This window comes from Rhipicephalus sanguineus, chromosome 2, assembly GCF_013339695.2.
Source record: "Rhipicephalus sanguineus isolate Rsan-2018 chromosome 2, BIME_Rsan_1.4, whole genome shotgun sequence".
In the NCBI taxonomy this organism is placed as follows: domain Eukaryota; kingdom Metazoa; phylum Arthropoda; class Arachnida; order Ixodida; family Ixodidae; genus Rhipicephalus; species Rhipicephalus sanguineus.
This window is the reverse complement of record NC_051177.1, coordinates 13,746,701-13,762,938: the sequence shown is the minus strand read 5'-3', so window position 1 is coordinate 13,762,938 and position 16,238 is coordinate 13,746,701. Positions and strand designations below refer to the sequence as shown.

The 16,238-nt window shown below is 44.8% G+C and overlaps 1 protein-coding gene across 2 annotated transcripts in view; it reads right to left on the bottom strand.

Moving 5' to 3' along the window:
- LOC119382432 (CCR4-NOT transcription complex subunit 7) overlaps positions 1 to 16,238 on the bottom strand; it is a 125,929-nt gene that overhangs the window by 11,399 nt on the left and 98,292 nt on the right. For both annotated transcript variants that reach the window (XR_007415051.1, XM_037650132.2), the window contains exon 6: positions 4,297 to 4,374. Coding sequence is in view for 1 of the 2 variants with exons in the window: in XM_037650132.2 (XP_037506060.1) it covers positions 4,297 to 4,374 (78 nt within the window). In the remaining variant the exon portion in view is untranslated. The remainder of the gene's footprint in view (positions 1 to 4,296; positions 4,375 to 16,238) is intronic.

Genomic DNA, 16,238 nt, shown 5'->3' with positions numbered 1-16,238 from the left:
ATGTGGAGGAGAATAAGTGGATAAAGTTTAAGAAATATAAAAAATGGGTTTTTTTTAAATTGTCGTCAGAAGTTTCTACTGTTCGGCGTTTTCTTGAAATCAGTCCGATCGTATCTCTACTGAAAAGTTATATAAATATAAGATTTGGCAGTTTGGTAGATAAGTATGCGAAGAACGTAACGCGGAATTTTTGTCGCTCTGCTACAAGGCTTTTTTGAGATAAAGACCTTCAAATTAAAGAAAATAACGTTTCCTGGGCCAATTCTGAGTTTTTTATAAAAACATCTACACTACACATAAAAACTAAGAATACCTGAGCAGAAGCAAAAACATGCATATATTTAGTTAGAGAAATTTCAGCTACCTAACTTTAATATATTTTGTGCAATTCATAACGAAAGTTGGCCAAAACAGCAGAGCGGATGAGCGCTCCACTCCACCTCTTCGTCATTATTGATTTCCTGTGCTTTGAAAAAATTTTTTTTTTCGACAAAACAAATTGCGGATCTGTTTCCACTCATCAGGCAATAATATATAAAATTTTGAAATAAATAAATTTGAGAAGTCGACCAGCCATCGTTTGTTCGATCTCGTGGAATCACCCTACTACATGTGCTTGTATTGATGTGATTTGAAGCCGATACAGTGCATCTTTATTGCGTTCTGATAATAATATATTATATTATTTAACTTGTGTAATTATACTACATGTACTTGTATTGATGTGGTCTGAAGCCGATACAGTACATCTTTATATCGTTACGGTATTAATATAATCCCTCAATACCTTTGTAAGAGCCGGTGGAGTTAGGGAGGAGCTGGGGTAGTAAATAAAAGTAAAAAAAAAAAGATAACTAAACTGTACTCATATCCTGTTCAGTCACTAATCAATTTGACGAGTTTTACAGTAAGCCTCAAAAGGACAGACTGGAGGACAAGCCCAACACAGACCCGTCTCTCCAACAGTGGGACCCAACGAAGAGAGAAATGGAAAGCCTACACAAGAGAGACAAGAGGAAAAGAAAAGAATGGGATTTGTTGGTCAAGACGAGCTCATGGGAGATCCATTGTATCAAAACAGTTGCAAGTCAAGATGAAGGGAAACCGTAGTATGTAATCTAGAGAATATTTCCCTTGGAGGTGGTTTCGCTAGGTGGTGGGATCAAATTTTTAATTTTTTTTATGTTCTATTTTCTCTTTTTTCATCGAAATTTTAGTACATTTTGTTCTTTTATCCAAGTTATCGATTTTGGCCTGCGATACTTAGGTGGCGCAGGCAGGGGATAGTATTTTAATTTAAATGTCATTTATTTTCGCCCAACTCCACTTTAATGTTCCCATCCACTAAGCCACCGAGACAAGAGGTGCAATGGATCTAAATACTATACGCAAAGCATACCAGAAACAGACAAACTACACAATAAATCCCTTTTATTAGACAGCCCGCACTCTCGAAATTGTTGATGCCACACGCCCATGCTTTGGCACTAGAATCTCAGAGGCCATAACCTATGCACATGCGTGTATGCACAGAAACTCTCAACAAAACTTGCTCAATTCTTCAAACATTATGCATGTTCAATGGCGCAAAACAGAAAACATATCCTCTGTGGACAAAAGGCACATAACATTATTACCGTACTTTTGTACAAGTTTAGACCGGAACTCTAGTTTTATTATGGCAGCAAGTACATGGACACTCCAGGCGCATTTTTGCTGTCACTGTTGGAGTCGCGGTCTGTAAAAGTCCAAATTGAGTGAAAGCGTGTGAGCACTGCCGAAGGTCGCTTCTCTAGCAGAGAAATGAGCCGGCCATCTCCACCACGCAAGAGGTGCATGGAGGGGCGAGGGCTGCTTGCCTCCGGCAGGAAATGCACACTTTGACCATGTAGGCGGGTCGCCAGCGCCATATTTTTGCAGAAGAGCAGCCAATCACTCATACCTATGCAAATGTTTTGTTATTGCAAAGATTTCGTTGAAGCCATAGACAACATGAAGGTCTCTTCGCTACTGTAGCGCCTGTGTTTCCTCACACCAGCGTTTTCTCAAGTTACACCAGGTCGCATGCTAAAAGAGTGAGCTGCTAGTCCTCCTTCGTATAACATCCGAATTTGTTGCTATTGCATTCATTGCTTCACCCTTGCAGGAAAAATGACTTTTTTGACGCATGCCACGATTTCTGATGCTACACACTCAGCATGTGGCGCGGTTCGTTGAACGTAGAGCATCGGAGTCATACCACAAGAATGGGTGCAATGGCTTAGCATACATTGATTACTGTAGTGTTATACCTGCATTCTTTCAGCTTATCACATGACATACAGCCACTGTAGTGTTCATCAAAATTGACTAATATCGCAAAAAGCTCTTTCTTTAAAGGAGTGGTGACACAAAAATTCGGACAATTTCACTGTTGCATCACACTAATGGGTGCATATAGGTGCCATCTGTACAATATCAGCCACAAATACAGCCTAAAAAGTATTTTAATATAGTTTTGAAGTTCGTGAAGTGCCGAATCGGAAATAGAAGCAAAAAGCGACGATGTTATCGAGCGGGGCCGTTTTGTAAACAACATACATCACGAGTTCTGGCCGGGTTACCGGCTCTGTGGCTGCTGCTACTCTGTGGTCGCTACCGGCTCTGTGGCTGCCGGCTCTGTGGCTGCTGTCACTACTCTGATGTCGCTACTGGCTCTGTGGCTGCTGCTACTGCTGCAGCCGTCAACAGCTCCGGTAACCAGGTATCCGCAAACATTAGGAAGTCTAAAGACAAACTACAGCTCTCTACTGCCGGGATCGTATAGCGTAGTGGACAGATAACTGCTTTGGCGTTATGACATGCGCACGTGGCTTTGGTATGCCTTGAGAATGCAGCGTTGCCCAATCTAAATACAAGTCAGTAAAGCGTACATCACGTCACTTCCATGTTTCACATAAACACTGTTACAAAGTGACAATGCTGTGATTTCACTGCTTCCTTCGTCACTTCTCAACCGGCTACTTTACAAATTATTGAATCCAAAATGTTTCAGCACGACTAATGCGGCGGCTGCTCCAAGCCTCATGGAAAACGTCACCTCAGTTGGACGATGACAAGAGCAAAATCGCAGCCACCGGCGAGATTCAGGTAGTGAATCGAGCTTTTCTGACTAATTTTTACACTCCTCCCAGCTCTTTCGTCCATCGCCACACTCGATAAGCAACGTTCTTTGACGATTCAGGAATCAAGCACTCGCAACGCTCAACACAGCGCTGACAACATGGCAGAAGCTGGCCAGTGACGTCACTGGCTCTTGCAGTCACCTGATAGTATTTGCTAACAAGTAGGCCGACTACGTCATGGGGCCACCGTGTGCTCTTGGAAATCGAAAGAGCCTTCAGTCGTAACATACGAGCATACAATTGAACACTCGTCTCGTGCTGGGGCAAATGAGTTTCGTTGCCGCTATTAATGAGTCGGTAGCCACTGATTAAGAGCAAAAACAGAGGTTCACAAATTTTCTATCACCACTCCTTTAATGCCCTACTCTAAAATTTTTGCGATACCTTCCTTGTAAAAAAAGAAACTGTAAGAGACTATATACTTTGCAAAGATGATCAAATTTCAATATAGCTAAGTAAATTAGCTATTTTATTGATTTTGTTATACTGAAGTTATATGCTATAGGAACTGTCACTCAAATATGAATTTTACAGGTTTTTAGACTACTGCCAATAAAACCACTACAGAGCAATTTAAAGAAATCTTTTAAACATGTACTCAAGGTATCCACATGAGTCAAAAATAAAAACCAGTCTTTCTCTTTAGTGCCCTATACATACTAACAGTTTTGCAATACCTTTCTTGTAAAGAAAGAAACTGTAAGCGACTATATACTTTGCAAGAATGATCAAATTTCAATATAACTTAGTAAATTCGCGATTTTACCGACATCGTTACACTGAAGTTATACTATAGCATACAACTCTTCTAAGACCACAGCAGTGCAATTTAAAAAAAAAACCTGTTAAACATGTACTCAAGGCATCCACATGAATCAAAATATAGATATTGCATTTGCACTTGACATTTTATTGCAAAACAATACTCTCGTCTTTGGAGAGCTTCCAGAAAACAAGTTCTTGGCACATTGCACTGGTACATTTCTGCAACAACTCGTAGGACTCAAAACTACACACTTTCCCGTTGCATCAAAGCTTTGTGCTGGCAGCCCTACTACTTGTGTTGACCCAGCAAATGACGCAAGAGGCAAAGGTGATTGTGAATTCTAGCCTGGATCCACGGAGCACTTACTTCTCGCATCTTGAAGAAGGCCGCACCGGTAAGCAAGCTGTCACTGCCCGCCTGGTGTTGTGGCCCAATCCGTTCAAGCTGCAATGAAAGAGCTCAGTGGGGCAAAGCCAGCACATTTGCAATCCACAGTCCTGCCATGAAATGTGTCTACCATAATGCACAAAAAGCTGGTGCACTTGGAACTTTTGCAAAGATAAACTAAACATGAAATGTCAGGCTACTCCTCTGGTACTCCTAGCCCTTGCACTCCTTCCTCAAAAGATGGCAAGGTGAGCATAAAGTGCTGAAATTCGATGAAGAGCATTTCTCCCATACATGTCATTGTCAATTAGAATTTCATGAGGACGCCTATGAATTACAGGCTATATATATGATAATGAACAGAGTAAAAGGACCTCTGGATTAATCACATATTCATTCAAGAAGGAATTTGCAATTGCTCTTCTTGTCTGTTCTCCTTTCTTGAAAAGCGATTGCAATCCCTTCTTGCGCTATTTGGTAGTTCCCGTGTCTTTTGGCATAGTGCTGACAATCTGCCTTTTTCACGGCACAGGCATCACATACGCTAGCAGGCCACAGTCACGAAATTGTCTCTCGAGAGGGCCAGGACAGTGAAGGTAAGAATGGAGGCCAGGGGTGAACTGAACATTTTAAAATGTCAGCTAGCGTTCCTATTTGAAATTTCAAATATCTGATATAGGGGTCATCTCTGAAGGGGATTTCACGCCAGGTCTCAAGAAACATGTCCATACTGAGGTCCAGGATTACTGAAATGTAGACGCCAATTCTTGAACACAGTTGAACCTGGATGTAACAAAATTGACGAATGTCTGCAATATTTCGTTATATACAGGTTTTCATTACATGCAGTTCCACGTGAAAATCAGCAAGTATCATGCAAAACAAATCCAAAACGAGACAGACATCACTTCAGAAGACTTCACCTCTCACATTTATTCAGAAGAAAAAAAAAAAAAATTGCGTGATTTTGGCTTGTGTTTTCTTCATATATGATGACATCAAGTGGCGGTGCAAGGAAGTTAAAGGGGTGGTGCCATCAAATTTCGAGGCTTTAACAAGCCTAGTGTGGGTTTCCTCTGTATGCAAGGACACTCCACACGAAGGGTCGGACACAGCAAACATTTAGAATATATTTTAATTCACTTCCAAAGTGTACCTAAATGCCCATTATCCCAATCGAAAAACATCGCTAGCGCGTCAACTGACGTAGCTGTATAGGAAAGGCAACGAAAGTTGTAGTGACGTCACACCAGACCTGCTGTAGCGACGCGAGTGACCTCCGGACCTCCGCAACGTACGTACCGTTGTAGTGAACTAGAATATATTCTAGTTCACTATATTACCGGCAAAGCATCAGTCGCTACATCACTCGCCCAGTTTCGATCGCTTCCTGGCTAAGTGCGTCACAGCCTTGTGTGGTCACGTGACCAAGCTCCTACACTTCTACGTCACTGCCCAACCTCGGCGCCCAGAAACCGAAACCGAAAGTTGTCCACATCAAAAGGCGATACTAAATTATTTAGCGAGAATACATGAATCTTGGTGCGTGCATCATGCTTCCTGGAGCTATAGGAAACGCTTACAGCAAAGAACGTGCAAGCCACAGATTTGGTGGCACCACCCCTTTAATAAACGCAGCCACCGCGGCTCAGATTCGATCCCACGACCTGCGGGTCAGCAGTCGAGCACCATAACCACTAGACCACCACCGTGGCAGGGCAAGGAAGTTAATTCATGAAATGCAGCTTCATCATCCTGCGTGCCGGCGGCACGATGCAAAACGGCCAACGCATCTATCACTTCCTTCGCGGCGGGACGTCAAACAGTGGATCTTTCTCTGATGCACCTTCAACGTGACCGCGATCTTGCACCATTTCAACAAGCTTAGAATAACAGAGAGCTGAGCTAGTTGGTAAGTATTCATTCTAAAAAGACAGGGCGTGCAAACACAAACACAAGAAAGAAGTCAGCACACCACAAACGCCGACTAACAACTGAAGAGACTCATAACGGCTGACAAGAAAGAAGGCACGAAAACTTATCTGCGCATGCCCATGCAACAGGCGAACCTATCAATCCAGCACGCGTGGCGGTCTACGTGGAAGATAACTGTTAAGGCATTTGATTTCATCTTTATGCAAGTTAATCGACGGTTGGCTCACGCATGCGCTACCACTATTCTCGATATGCCATGCTTCAATCATCAGGCGCGTTTCTTCATTTCTATGCCGGTACAACACTGCGCATTCATCAAATTTTGGCGTGCACTTACAGTCTCGACAATGTAAAGATAGATTAGAAGGTGAGCCTCCTGTTAGCGATCTCTTATGTTCCAACAATCTCTGGTTGATGCATCTGCCCGTCTGTCCTACGTAGAAGCGGCCGCAGCTGAAAGGGACCTTATACACCACACTCGTACGGCAATCAGTGAATTTGTTGGTGTGTTTTATGAAACAAATATCGGTCTGCTTCTTGTCTTTTACTCCCTCATTCTTCCTCTGCACAGCGGCACAAATCTTACCTAGCTTATTGGCAGCCGTGAAAACAACATTAACGCCGTATCTAGTTCCTACTTTCTTTAGCCTGTGAGATACGTGATGAATGTACGGTACACCTACGACACGTTTCTTCCTATCGCTTTCTGCAACCATGCTCGGACTTAACACAACAGACTTCTTTAAACGTTCAGCGATCGTGGCCACTGCATCACGAGGATACCCTACATCTAAAAGACGTGTAACCTGTGCGTTAAAGCTATCGCTCATTTTGTGCTCACATGACTTGGTGAGGGCCGACTTAAGGCAAGACATGGCGATGCCGTTTTTTACAACTTTCGAGAGCTTTGACGAAAAATTTAACAGCGGTTTCGAAGATCGAGGAGAATACTGCCAGCACACGTGGTTCTTCTGGAACGCTAAGGAAATGTCTAGAAATTGTATTCCATTATTCCGAGGCACCTCTTTAGTAAAGCTCAGCCCTTCTCCATTTAATTCAAATTTTTCGCTCACGGAAGTTACCACCTTTTCAAAGTCCTCACCACTACAAAAAATCAAGTAATCGTCCACATAACGAAAAATCTTAACTGAATTACCTAAGGCGCCTTCCAAAAGATTGTCAATCTTGCTAAGGTATAACAGTTATCTTCCACGTAGACCGCCACGCGTGCTGGATTGATAGGTTCGCCTGTTGCATGGGCATGCGCAGATAAGTTTTCGTGCCTTCTTTCTTGTCAGCCGTTATGCGTCTCTTCAGTTGTTAGTCGGCGTTTGTGGTGTCCCGACTTCTTTCTTGTGTCTGTGTTTGCACGCCCTGTCTTTTTAGAAGGATTTCAACAAGCGTCGCATCAATAAGCCCCATGTATCCACGATTTAACGCACTGCTGTCCATAGGGGTGCAGGCATGGGTTCTTATGTTTGGTATTACATGACGATGTAGCATTGTCAGCAAACAAAAATACGCCAAGTTTGACATCGTCGGGCACTCTCCCTTTCGGTTACATCTGCTGGATGCACAGGCTCCTCTTCGTCGTAGCAGATTCCAGCTTCAACGACCTTTATTTGGGCCTTGGCGAAGCAATTTGAAACCGTCTGAGCTGCAACTTCTTGCCACGACACGGCAATCATCTCGACGGGTCGAGAGATGTTGATCTTTGTTTGCCATTCAAAAGGCATGTCCAGAAGAATATTTTCTATCACATGACGGCGGTAGCAGCACTTGAAGCTGTTGATTATTCCATTGTCCATGTGGCTGCATCAGGGATGTGCAATAGACCTTTTTCAAGCAATCCCAGAACCCCCCGAGGGCGCGCGAAGCACTATGGGAATAGTGTGTACGGCGAGCAGCCCGCCGGCTGTTCCGTCGCTCGCTGCTCGTTGGCGCCGTGGGAGCACCAAACGGGAAAAGAGAGAAAAAAAAAAAAAAAAAAAAAAACGCGTCGCCGCTGGTTGACTATGATTAAATCCTAAATACTACACGTCTGAACGCACCTGCATGTATCTCTACGCATGAAATGCGAAAGAAATGATGCAGTCAGTGTAGGTATATTACCGAGAGGATGTATACCGGATGTAGCAGTTAAGCGGCATGCGAGTTATCACGTGCCGGTATACATGCAGTAAAAACGTGCTATCGTGAGCAATGTGAGCTGGAACACAGAATTCGTATTTATTCAATGATTACTTGTTCACAAGCCACTACGGCATTTAATGCCATAGTGGCTCGTGATAGGGTTTAACCAAACTTCAGAGAGGTGTTACAGTGTTCAGGTATACAGATGATTATATTATTTTAATTGACAAGTCATGCGCTGTACAAAGAAGTGAGCACATCCTAAACGTCTGTAAAGAAAAAGGGATTGGACTAGAATTCACTTGCGAGATGCCTTTCTTTGATAATTCGCAGTTTCTTGATACATGCTTTTAAGTTTCACTGCGGAGCATGTCCGCAGGCACTATAGCCTGCGTTCAGTAAAATCGGTGTTAAATTTAGCGTCGGCGCATTCGAATGTTGTTAAACGAGGAATTGTGATGTCATGATTACGCAAGGCATTGGAAAAGAACTTGCGCACATAAGATGAGCAGTAGTTTCCAGCTGCAAAGTGATCAAAGAGGCGGGATATCCTGCGTATCGTTGTATCGGTTCGCAAAAATCTGTTCGCATGGCAAAGAAAGATTAACACGGACGTTCTCCATCCGTAAATAATGATGAAACTAGAAATACTGCAGTTATTCCACGTACGTATAAGAAGTTCTTCAGTCGCATGGCTTGAAGAACGTAGTGAAGCGATGTGGGGGTGAAGGTTGTGTTTGCCGCCCCAAATAAGCTCAGTCGCATTAAGGTCGCAGGGGTCTGCGGTTGGCAAAGAAAAATGAGGTCAGAGGCATGCCTGATTGTTTCGTAAATTGTATAGGAGTTAACCGTAAATTTCTCTTGTGTCCACATGTACATCGGCCAGACTGGTCGATGTATTGATACGTATATGCGTCTCAGCGAACATCGAAATTCATTGAATGGAGCCGTCTCATCTCGCCTCTCTATGTCAGTCATGAAAATGTAATCCCATCTTCGATAGCACAGTAATTTTGTACCATTAACCTAATCAGACAACGCAAAAAATTTCGGTGGCATATCATGTCACAAATAACGCCACACTTCGTGTCAGTCAACCTTCTCATTCGTTACAAGACAAGGAATAAACTGTAAGCACGCGCCTTGGTTGTTTGACATGACACTCGCGACGCACTCTCATCTTTTAATGCTTTTTTTCACGCGTGCAATAATCTTTCAGTTGTAACTGAGCGCTGGTTTGTGCATTTCCAGGGGTGGAAGCGGGCTTGAGCGTTTTGGAGCAGCTCATGGAGCAGGAATAATGCTGTTTTGGAGCAGCTTTGGAGCCCCAAAATGTGTGTTTTGGAGCAATGCAAGTTAGTTTTGGAGCAGAATTCTAGAATCAAATCACTGTTTCAATTTTTTTTCTGGTAAACACAAGAAATTCCAACGATTTTAGAAAACATTCAATACTGATGAACCAACCACACTTAACACAAATGATCATTAAAACATCACAGCTGTGATAGAGCAATGACTCAGGAAAACGCGATAAGCGATGTTCTGAATAGCTACACTCTACTAGACTGACAAATGAAAAACCTTAATGGTAATGAACGTTTTTCAGCATCGGCGTTATCGCGCCTTGTTTGCCGGGTTGCTACATTTTCGTCAAAAGCCTACGCCGGCTTCAAAAAGTTCCTTTTAAATGCGCGGAGGTCAGCGCCGTCTGGAGGCATTGGAAGAAACCAAAGAAACACGCGTCTGCACCCTAATGCCTAAACTCCACTTGTCGGACGAGCGGGCGATGTGCCGCGCCAGGCGTTTTCTACTTTGAGTAGGAAGACGTGGCGGCGCGATTTTGAGATTTCGTTTGTCAAAATTATGCGCGCACCCCTCTGACGACGTGCCAGTCGCGCATAAAATCAAGTCATTCGGGATGCAACAGCGCGATTTCACGAAGGCGTTCGTCAAAAAACACGCGCTTCCCTTCCAAACGAGCATAAATTGCGCCAAAAATGGCGCAATGCGATTCCCCCTTTTCCATTCAAGTTCCCTTCCCAAAATTTGTCAATTATTGGTGTCGGTTATATGCACGCAAATATGGTACTTGAAATGCGACGATACTAGATGACGCAAGCGCACAATTTGTATCCCGTGGATCCGTTTTCGTACTACCTCACATTCGTATTTTCAGTAATAAACGTCCCAAGTGTCCATCTTGTTCTTTTTGTATATTTCTTCACTCGCCACCTCATATACCAAGCCACACACAGAAACGGCGGCGAGCGGCATGTCATGTTGTGCTGCGGATGGTACGAGCTACAGCGTACTCGACCACGAGCCGAGCGCAGGTTCTGACGAGCCAAAATCGAACAACGCGACCGATTGCACTAGCGAGACTAACCTCGTCGCCGCACGAGCGCGTTTACATGCTGCATTTAGAACGTCTAAGGGCTTGTGTGCAATGCAAAAAATTCTGCACGTGGAGAGGCACGCTCTCACTAAAAAAAAAAAAAAGAGTTTCGGAAATGGTCCAACCGGCTTACACAGACCTGAAGCACTGTGAGTGGTTTCGCGGTTGGTAGTGGCTTCATTGACCGCAAACGGATAAAACAAATGCACTTACGTCCGCGGCAGCTGCTCGCACTATCCTCATGGCTTCACATCAAATTAAATATTCGCAGTAAATATAACCTTTCCGACAATATGAAGCGTCAACGCACTTACTTTTATTCATGTTTGCAATCCCAGGCCACGATGACAGCAACCGCCTCGTGCGTGCAGCGCGCCAAAAAACTCCGTTGCCACTGGCGTCACAATCGAAATATGGCCGCACAACTCACTTGTAGCTAGCTCCTGTACAGGCTCGCTAGCTTTTTTGCGCCTTCGACAACTGTAACGAGAGCGCGCCGAGTGATGTGATGATGACATAAGCTCGCATAGGCGCGCCATGACACGGATGACAGCGGCACATAAAGACACCAAACGTAGCCTCGGTGATTGGTTCCGGAAGCGCACCGGAGCCCATCGCGAAGGCCGTGCACCAAAGACCGCTTCGGAGCAGTTTCGGCGCAATAATGCGTTTTGGAGCAGGATGGCGCAGCAGAAACGGATTGGCGCAGCGTGGCGCAAATGGCGCAGCACTTCCACCCCTGCATTTCCTTCCTTGTACTGCTCCTTCCTTTTTTTCGCTCCAAGTATTATTCCAATCTGTAGTTATAGCACCAATGAAGGTTAGTAGGCACTTATAGTTCGTTACATATATGGTGCGAGCGACGCAATGGATGTATCCCATTTCCCCAAATGCCCGACTACACTTTCTAGTGTACTCTTTAAATATCAGAACCTCACACTGTAGTTGTCGACAGTGTCGATGGACGTTGATTCCAAATGCATCCGCGAATCACAGACCGCTCGTGCACTTCATAGGCAACCGAGCTGTATTTTTTTTATTTATGCCGTAAGGCGCAATGGGCCCAAAAAAAATAAATAAAAGGTGACGCTTCTGAGCCGCTCAACTTAGAGTTACTGTATATGCTTAAAGGTAGCATATACAGTAACTCTAGCTCAACTGGTCCAACAGTGGGAGAGATGCAAATCGTCGAGAGGCCATCGCAGCTAAGCACTGAAGTTCGTGATTGAATTGTTGCACCTTGCCAAATTCACTGTGTCTAAGTAGTCCTGGCACGGCGCAAGCGGAAAGCTACAGCGCGAGGCCCGCGCGCTCGTCGCGGCGGCGTACACACATTTCCCATGAGCGCTTGCGCGCCCGTTGGTGGCGCCCGTGTGCTTGATAAAGGTCTATTGGGAGGAAAATATATCAACTCTTATGTTTGAGAGCTGAAGGCTGTCAACGTGGTGCGCAGTGCAATTGTCCAGGAGCAAACATATTTGGCGGCCTTGTTGCTTGATGCCTTCGTTGAAGTCTTTCAACCAATAGGAAAAGATTGTCCGCGACATCCACGACTTTGAATTGGCCACGTACTTTACCGGAATTCGCTTCGTTCTCTCGAAGCATTTGGGCCAGGCACTTTTCCTGATAACCAACGGGACCCGTTTGTCACTGCCATCACTGTTGGCGCAAAGCAAAACTGCCATGCAGAGTTTGCTTTGCTTGCCTCCGTGGCAGTCTTCTCCTTTAAGCGCCAGCATGCGATTAGGCAAGATCTGATAAAACAGAGCCGTTTCATCAGCATTATACCAGCTGCCTCGCACTGGCTCAAAACGCCAGGCAGCTCCTCGGCCACCCACGATGCACAAGCACCGCTGTCGGCAGAGGCCGACTCATGATCTTCCCAACGACTTCGCTTCGGCTCTTAAATCCTTGCAGCCAGCCATTGCAAACTTTGAAGTCGTCGTGGCCCAGAATGCAAGCAAAATCAGTCGTTTTTTTCTTGTAGGATGACGCTGCTTATGGGCACGTTTCGAGCACGTGTCCAAAACCACAAAATCACGTAAGCACGGCTTTGTCCACATCGGCGTACATTGACAACTTCATTATTCTTTTTTTTCGAGCTTGTGTCCAACTCTACTGCGCTGTGGATGCTGTCTTATGCACTCAAGGTAGTTGACAGGGTGCTGGCAGGAGGGAATGTTGAATCGCGCAACGACATCCTTCTTCTTGCCAGCGGCGACCGCACTGATGATCGACAGCTTGTCCTCGAAAGACAAAACTTCACGCTATCTCGCCGAACGCATTTTCGAAGTAAACAATCACTGTGAAAAACGCGCTATACACACTGCTGATGTTGACACTCGTGTTATGGCTCGCGTCTACCCACACACGATACGACAACAAAACACGCACAAGCCTAAAAAAGCAAACAAAATCAGGTACACACAACAGCGATACCTGGTGTCACGATGCGTAACCGAAAAAAAAGGGAAAAAACTGGCATCTGCCCCAGAGCGGCGTTAGGGGAGCTAGCGGCTTTCATCATCATCGCAGCAGATTGGATCAACTGCTCTGGCTCACTGCGCTCGAATGCGTCGTTCCTCTCACGATCACTGCTTGCCCCTTTTTTTAGCAATTGCAAAAGTTAGATTATTTATCCGAATTTTTGGCAGATCTACTGCTCAAGATAATAAATGATGAGCATGGAAAATTCGTTACACCTAGGTCATTTGCACAATGCCTTTCGTTACGTGGAGGTAAAAAATACATGGGCTTCTATGGGGATGGAGTTGAAGAATGAAAAAGGTTCGTTAAGTAGAGGTTCATTACATGCAGATTTAACTGTATAGAGCTTTTGTTCCACACTTAGGTTTTAGTAGATGGTGACCTTATGGGGTGCCTGAAATGCTTGAGAATATTCACATGTGTGTAGCTGATGAATGTAGTTAAGGAAATTAAAAAAATTAGCGCAGCTTGCACAAAGTCACACAAGGCTGGGTCACAGCAGAGCTGGTGGGCACCTAGCTGGTCCTGGTTTGGCTCGGCTTTTGCCCTCTCTCTTTCCCGCCCTAGCCCACACTACAGCGATGTGATTGACTGAAGCTGTTTTTGGTTCAGGTTTTTGGAGCAGCAAAAAGTGCATATTGGAGCAAGAAAAAGGGCTTTTGGAGCAGCCAAAAACGCATTTTGGAGCAGCTAAAAGCTCACTGCCAAGTGGAAAAATTGACCGTATGAAGAAAAACAGTCATAAGAGAGGGAGGAGGGTTCAAACACCCCCCGAAAATTTTTAGTTTTGCTTGCGTATATATACACGCACATGCAAATGCACACACGAACATACATAAAGCATGGTTGCGGCGTGCCGTGAAATATGATGCACGAACCCATTCCTCTCGTGGCACGGAAATCCTGCCGCGTGGTAGCTTTGAAGTGTTGTGCTTCGCCATCGCCGGCACGCTTGTGCTTATAGTGAGAACATGGGATCGAATCTTGCCTCGCTCATAATTTCCCTCTGTATCTCTAGACAAATGGGTGCACGTGTTGTAGAAGCGAAGCAGAAAAGGACAAAGAGAGGGTTCGTGATGATAATGTCCTTTCTACGACACACGGCAAGCCTCGACCATAACAGCTCTGCTGTAAAAGAAATATGTGGGACGAGGACGGTCACGTACGGGTTGGCCACTTGCAAGCAGTCCGGCCTGCGGGCAGCACGTTTGAGACCCCTACCCTAGCAGGAATGTTGTGAACGCTTTGCTAGGGTCTCTGTACACCTATCGATCTCGGAGGCTTTTGTTCTGGAAATACAAACTGCCCCAGATTACCCCGCCAAACACCGCCCTCCACACCAAAACGGCAGAGGGCAACACAGGAAAATGAAAAAGCTGGATTTCATCTTTTAATACTTTTCTGTCAGCCAAGGGAGCTATTCTGGAAATGTCTGCTAATGGACATGTACACTTTGGCCTGGCATCAGTGCACAATCAGTTGCTTCAAAAGTGGCGAGACGTAATCGCGCAGGTGCATGAAAATGGAGACCGCGTTAGACCTGATTCAAGGGATAACGCCACTACAGTAAGTCAATGCACGGCCAAGAGCGGATCTCGGGAGGGTGCATTCGCTGCACTGCAGCGCATTCCGTTCCTCTCATTTGTGTTGAGAGTCGTGGAAGCTCTGCCACATCAAAATGATGCTTTGTCTAAAGCACTGGAAAGGAGGCGCGCTGCTTGCCAAGCTCCAGCCAATCGACAGCGGCCAAAATGGACAGTTCAAGAATAGCTCCCCTGGAGTCATCAAGCTTCACCCAATTTTGAGCTCTGATACGGACTGAATTGGCTACTAGTTCTTAAGTGTCAGCAGCAGGGTCAGTAGCTTTAATTATACGCTAGGTAACTGGCTTGCAGACGCTCACGTGGCACAAAGTTTTGTTTGCGGCGGTAGAGTTTCTTTCATTTATGCTGGTTGTCCTTGCATTCGACTTTGCAATCTTTGGGCATCTTCGGATTGTCTCAGGATTCCAACACACGTGACCACGATGTTTCCTGTCAGGACCGGAACTAGTTGGCTGACCTCTGGATACCAGCGAGCTGTCAGAGAAGTTAGCAAATCGAAGAGTCCTACTATGTTTTTGGAGAAAAATGTTTTTTGCCCTTGCACCTCAATATGGCTTGTCAGCCTCAATTTTTACTGGATTTGGATCGTATGTTTTCTCGGACGGTACATTTATTTTTTAATTTTTTTTCGGAAACGTATCAACGTGGTTCTACCCTACTTGAGGCGAACTTGATTCTTCTTTTGGTTTGGAATCGCACATCACTTGCAGTTTATTTGCATGCTCGAAGGGGCACTACCCCATAAAATATTTCCCTCAAATGCAACTCTTTTCACAAGCCTTCATCCGCAAACATAACCACTGCCTTGGGCGAGCATCGTTTGCTTGCCTTGTTTAAACTTCCCAGATTCCACAATGTGCTCCATCCTCAATTTATCAAGCAATTCAGTAGCTGACCTCCTGCACGTAAGGTGCCACAAGTGCCCTTTTGAAAGGCAAAATTTGCAACCACCCGCTTGTAGCACAATGGTACAAGGAAATACATACTAAGAAATATTTCCAACAAATGCTTATTTCTTTGCAGCTTTGTGCTACAAACTGGTGGTTGAAAATTTTACCTTACACGACCTTTCCACAGAACTGATTTGCAAATGCCCCTTTATCAGTATGCACTGCTGTGTAATGTGTCCTTTGTTACTATTGAGATCGCCATAAGAAATAATACGGGATTTGAGATTAAGCACAACACGGACAGATGGTCGTGTTAAGAGGAGATCTGCGATTGAGGAGTGATAACCCCCATACTTTGTACCAAGTGGGTCATTCCACGCCAAATGTCCTAGCCACTTTGGTGACCATCTCAAATGTACTCGAAAAAAATCTTGCTGATGTCTTGCATTGAATCAGAGAAATGCTAGAGTATTTCGG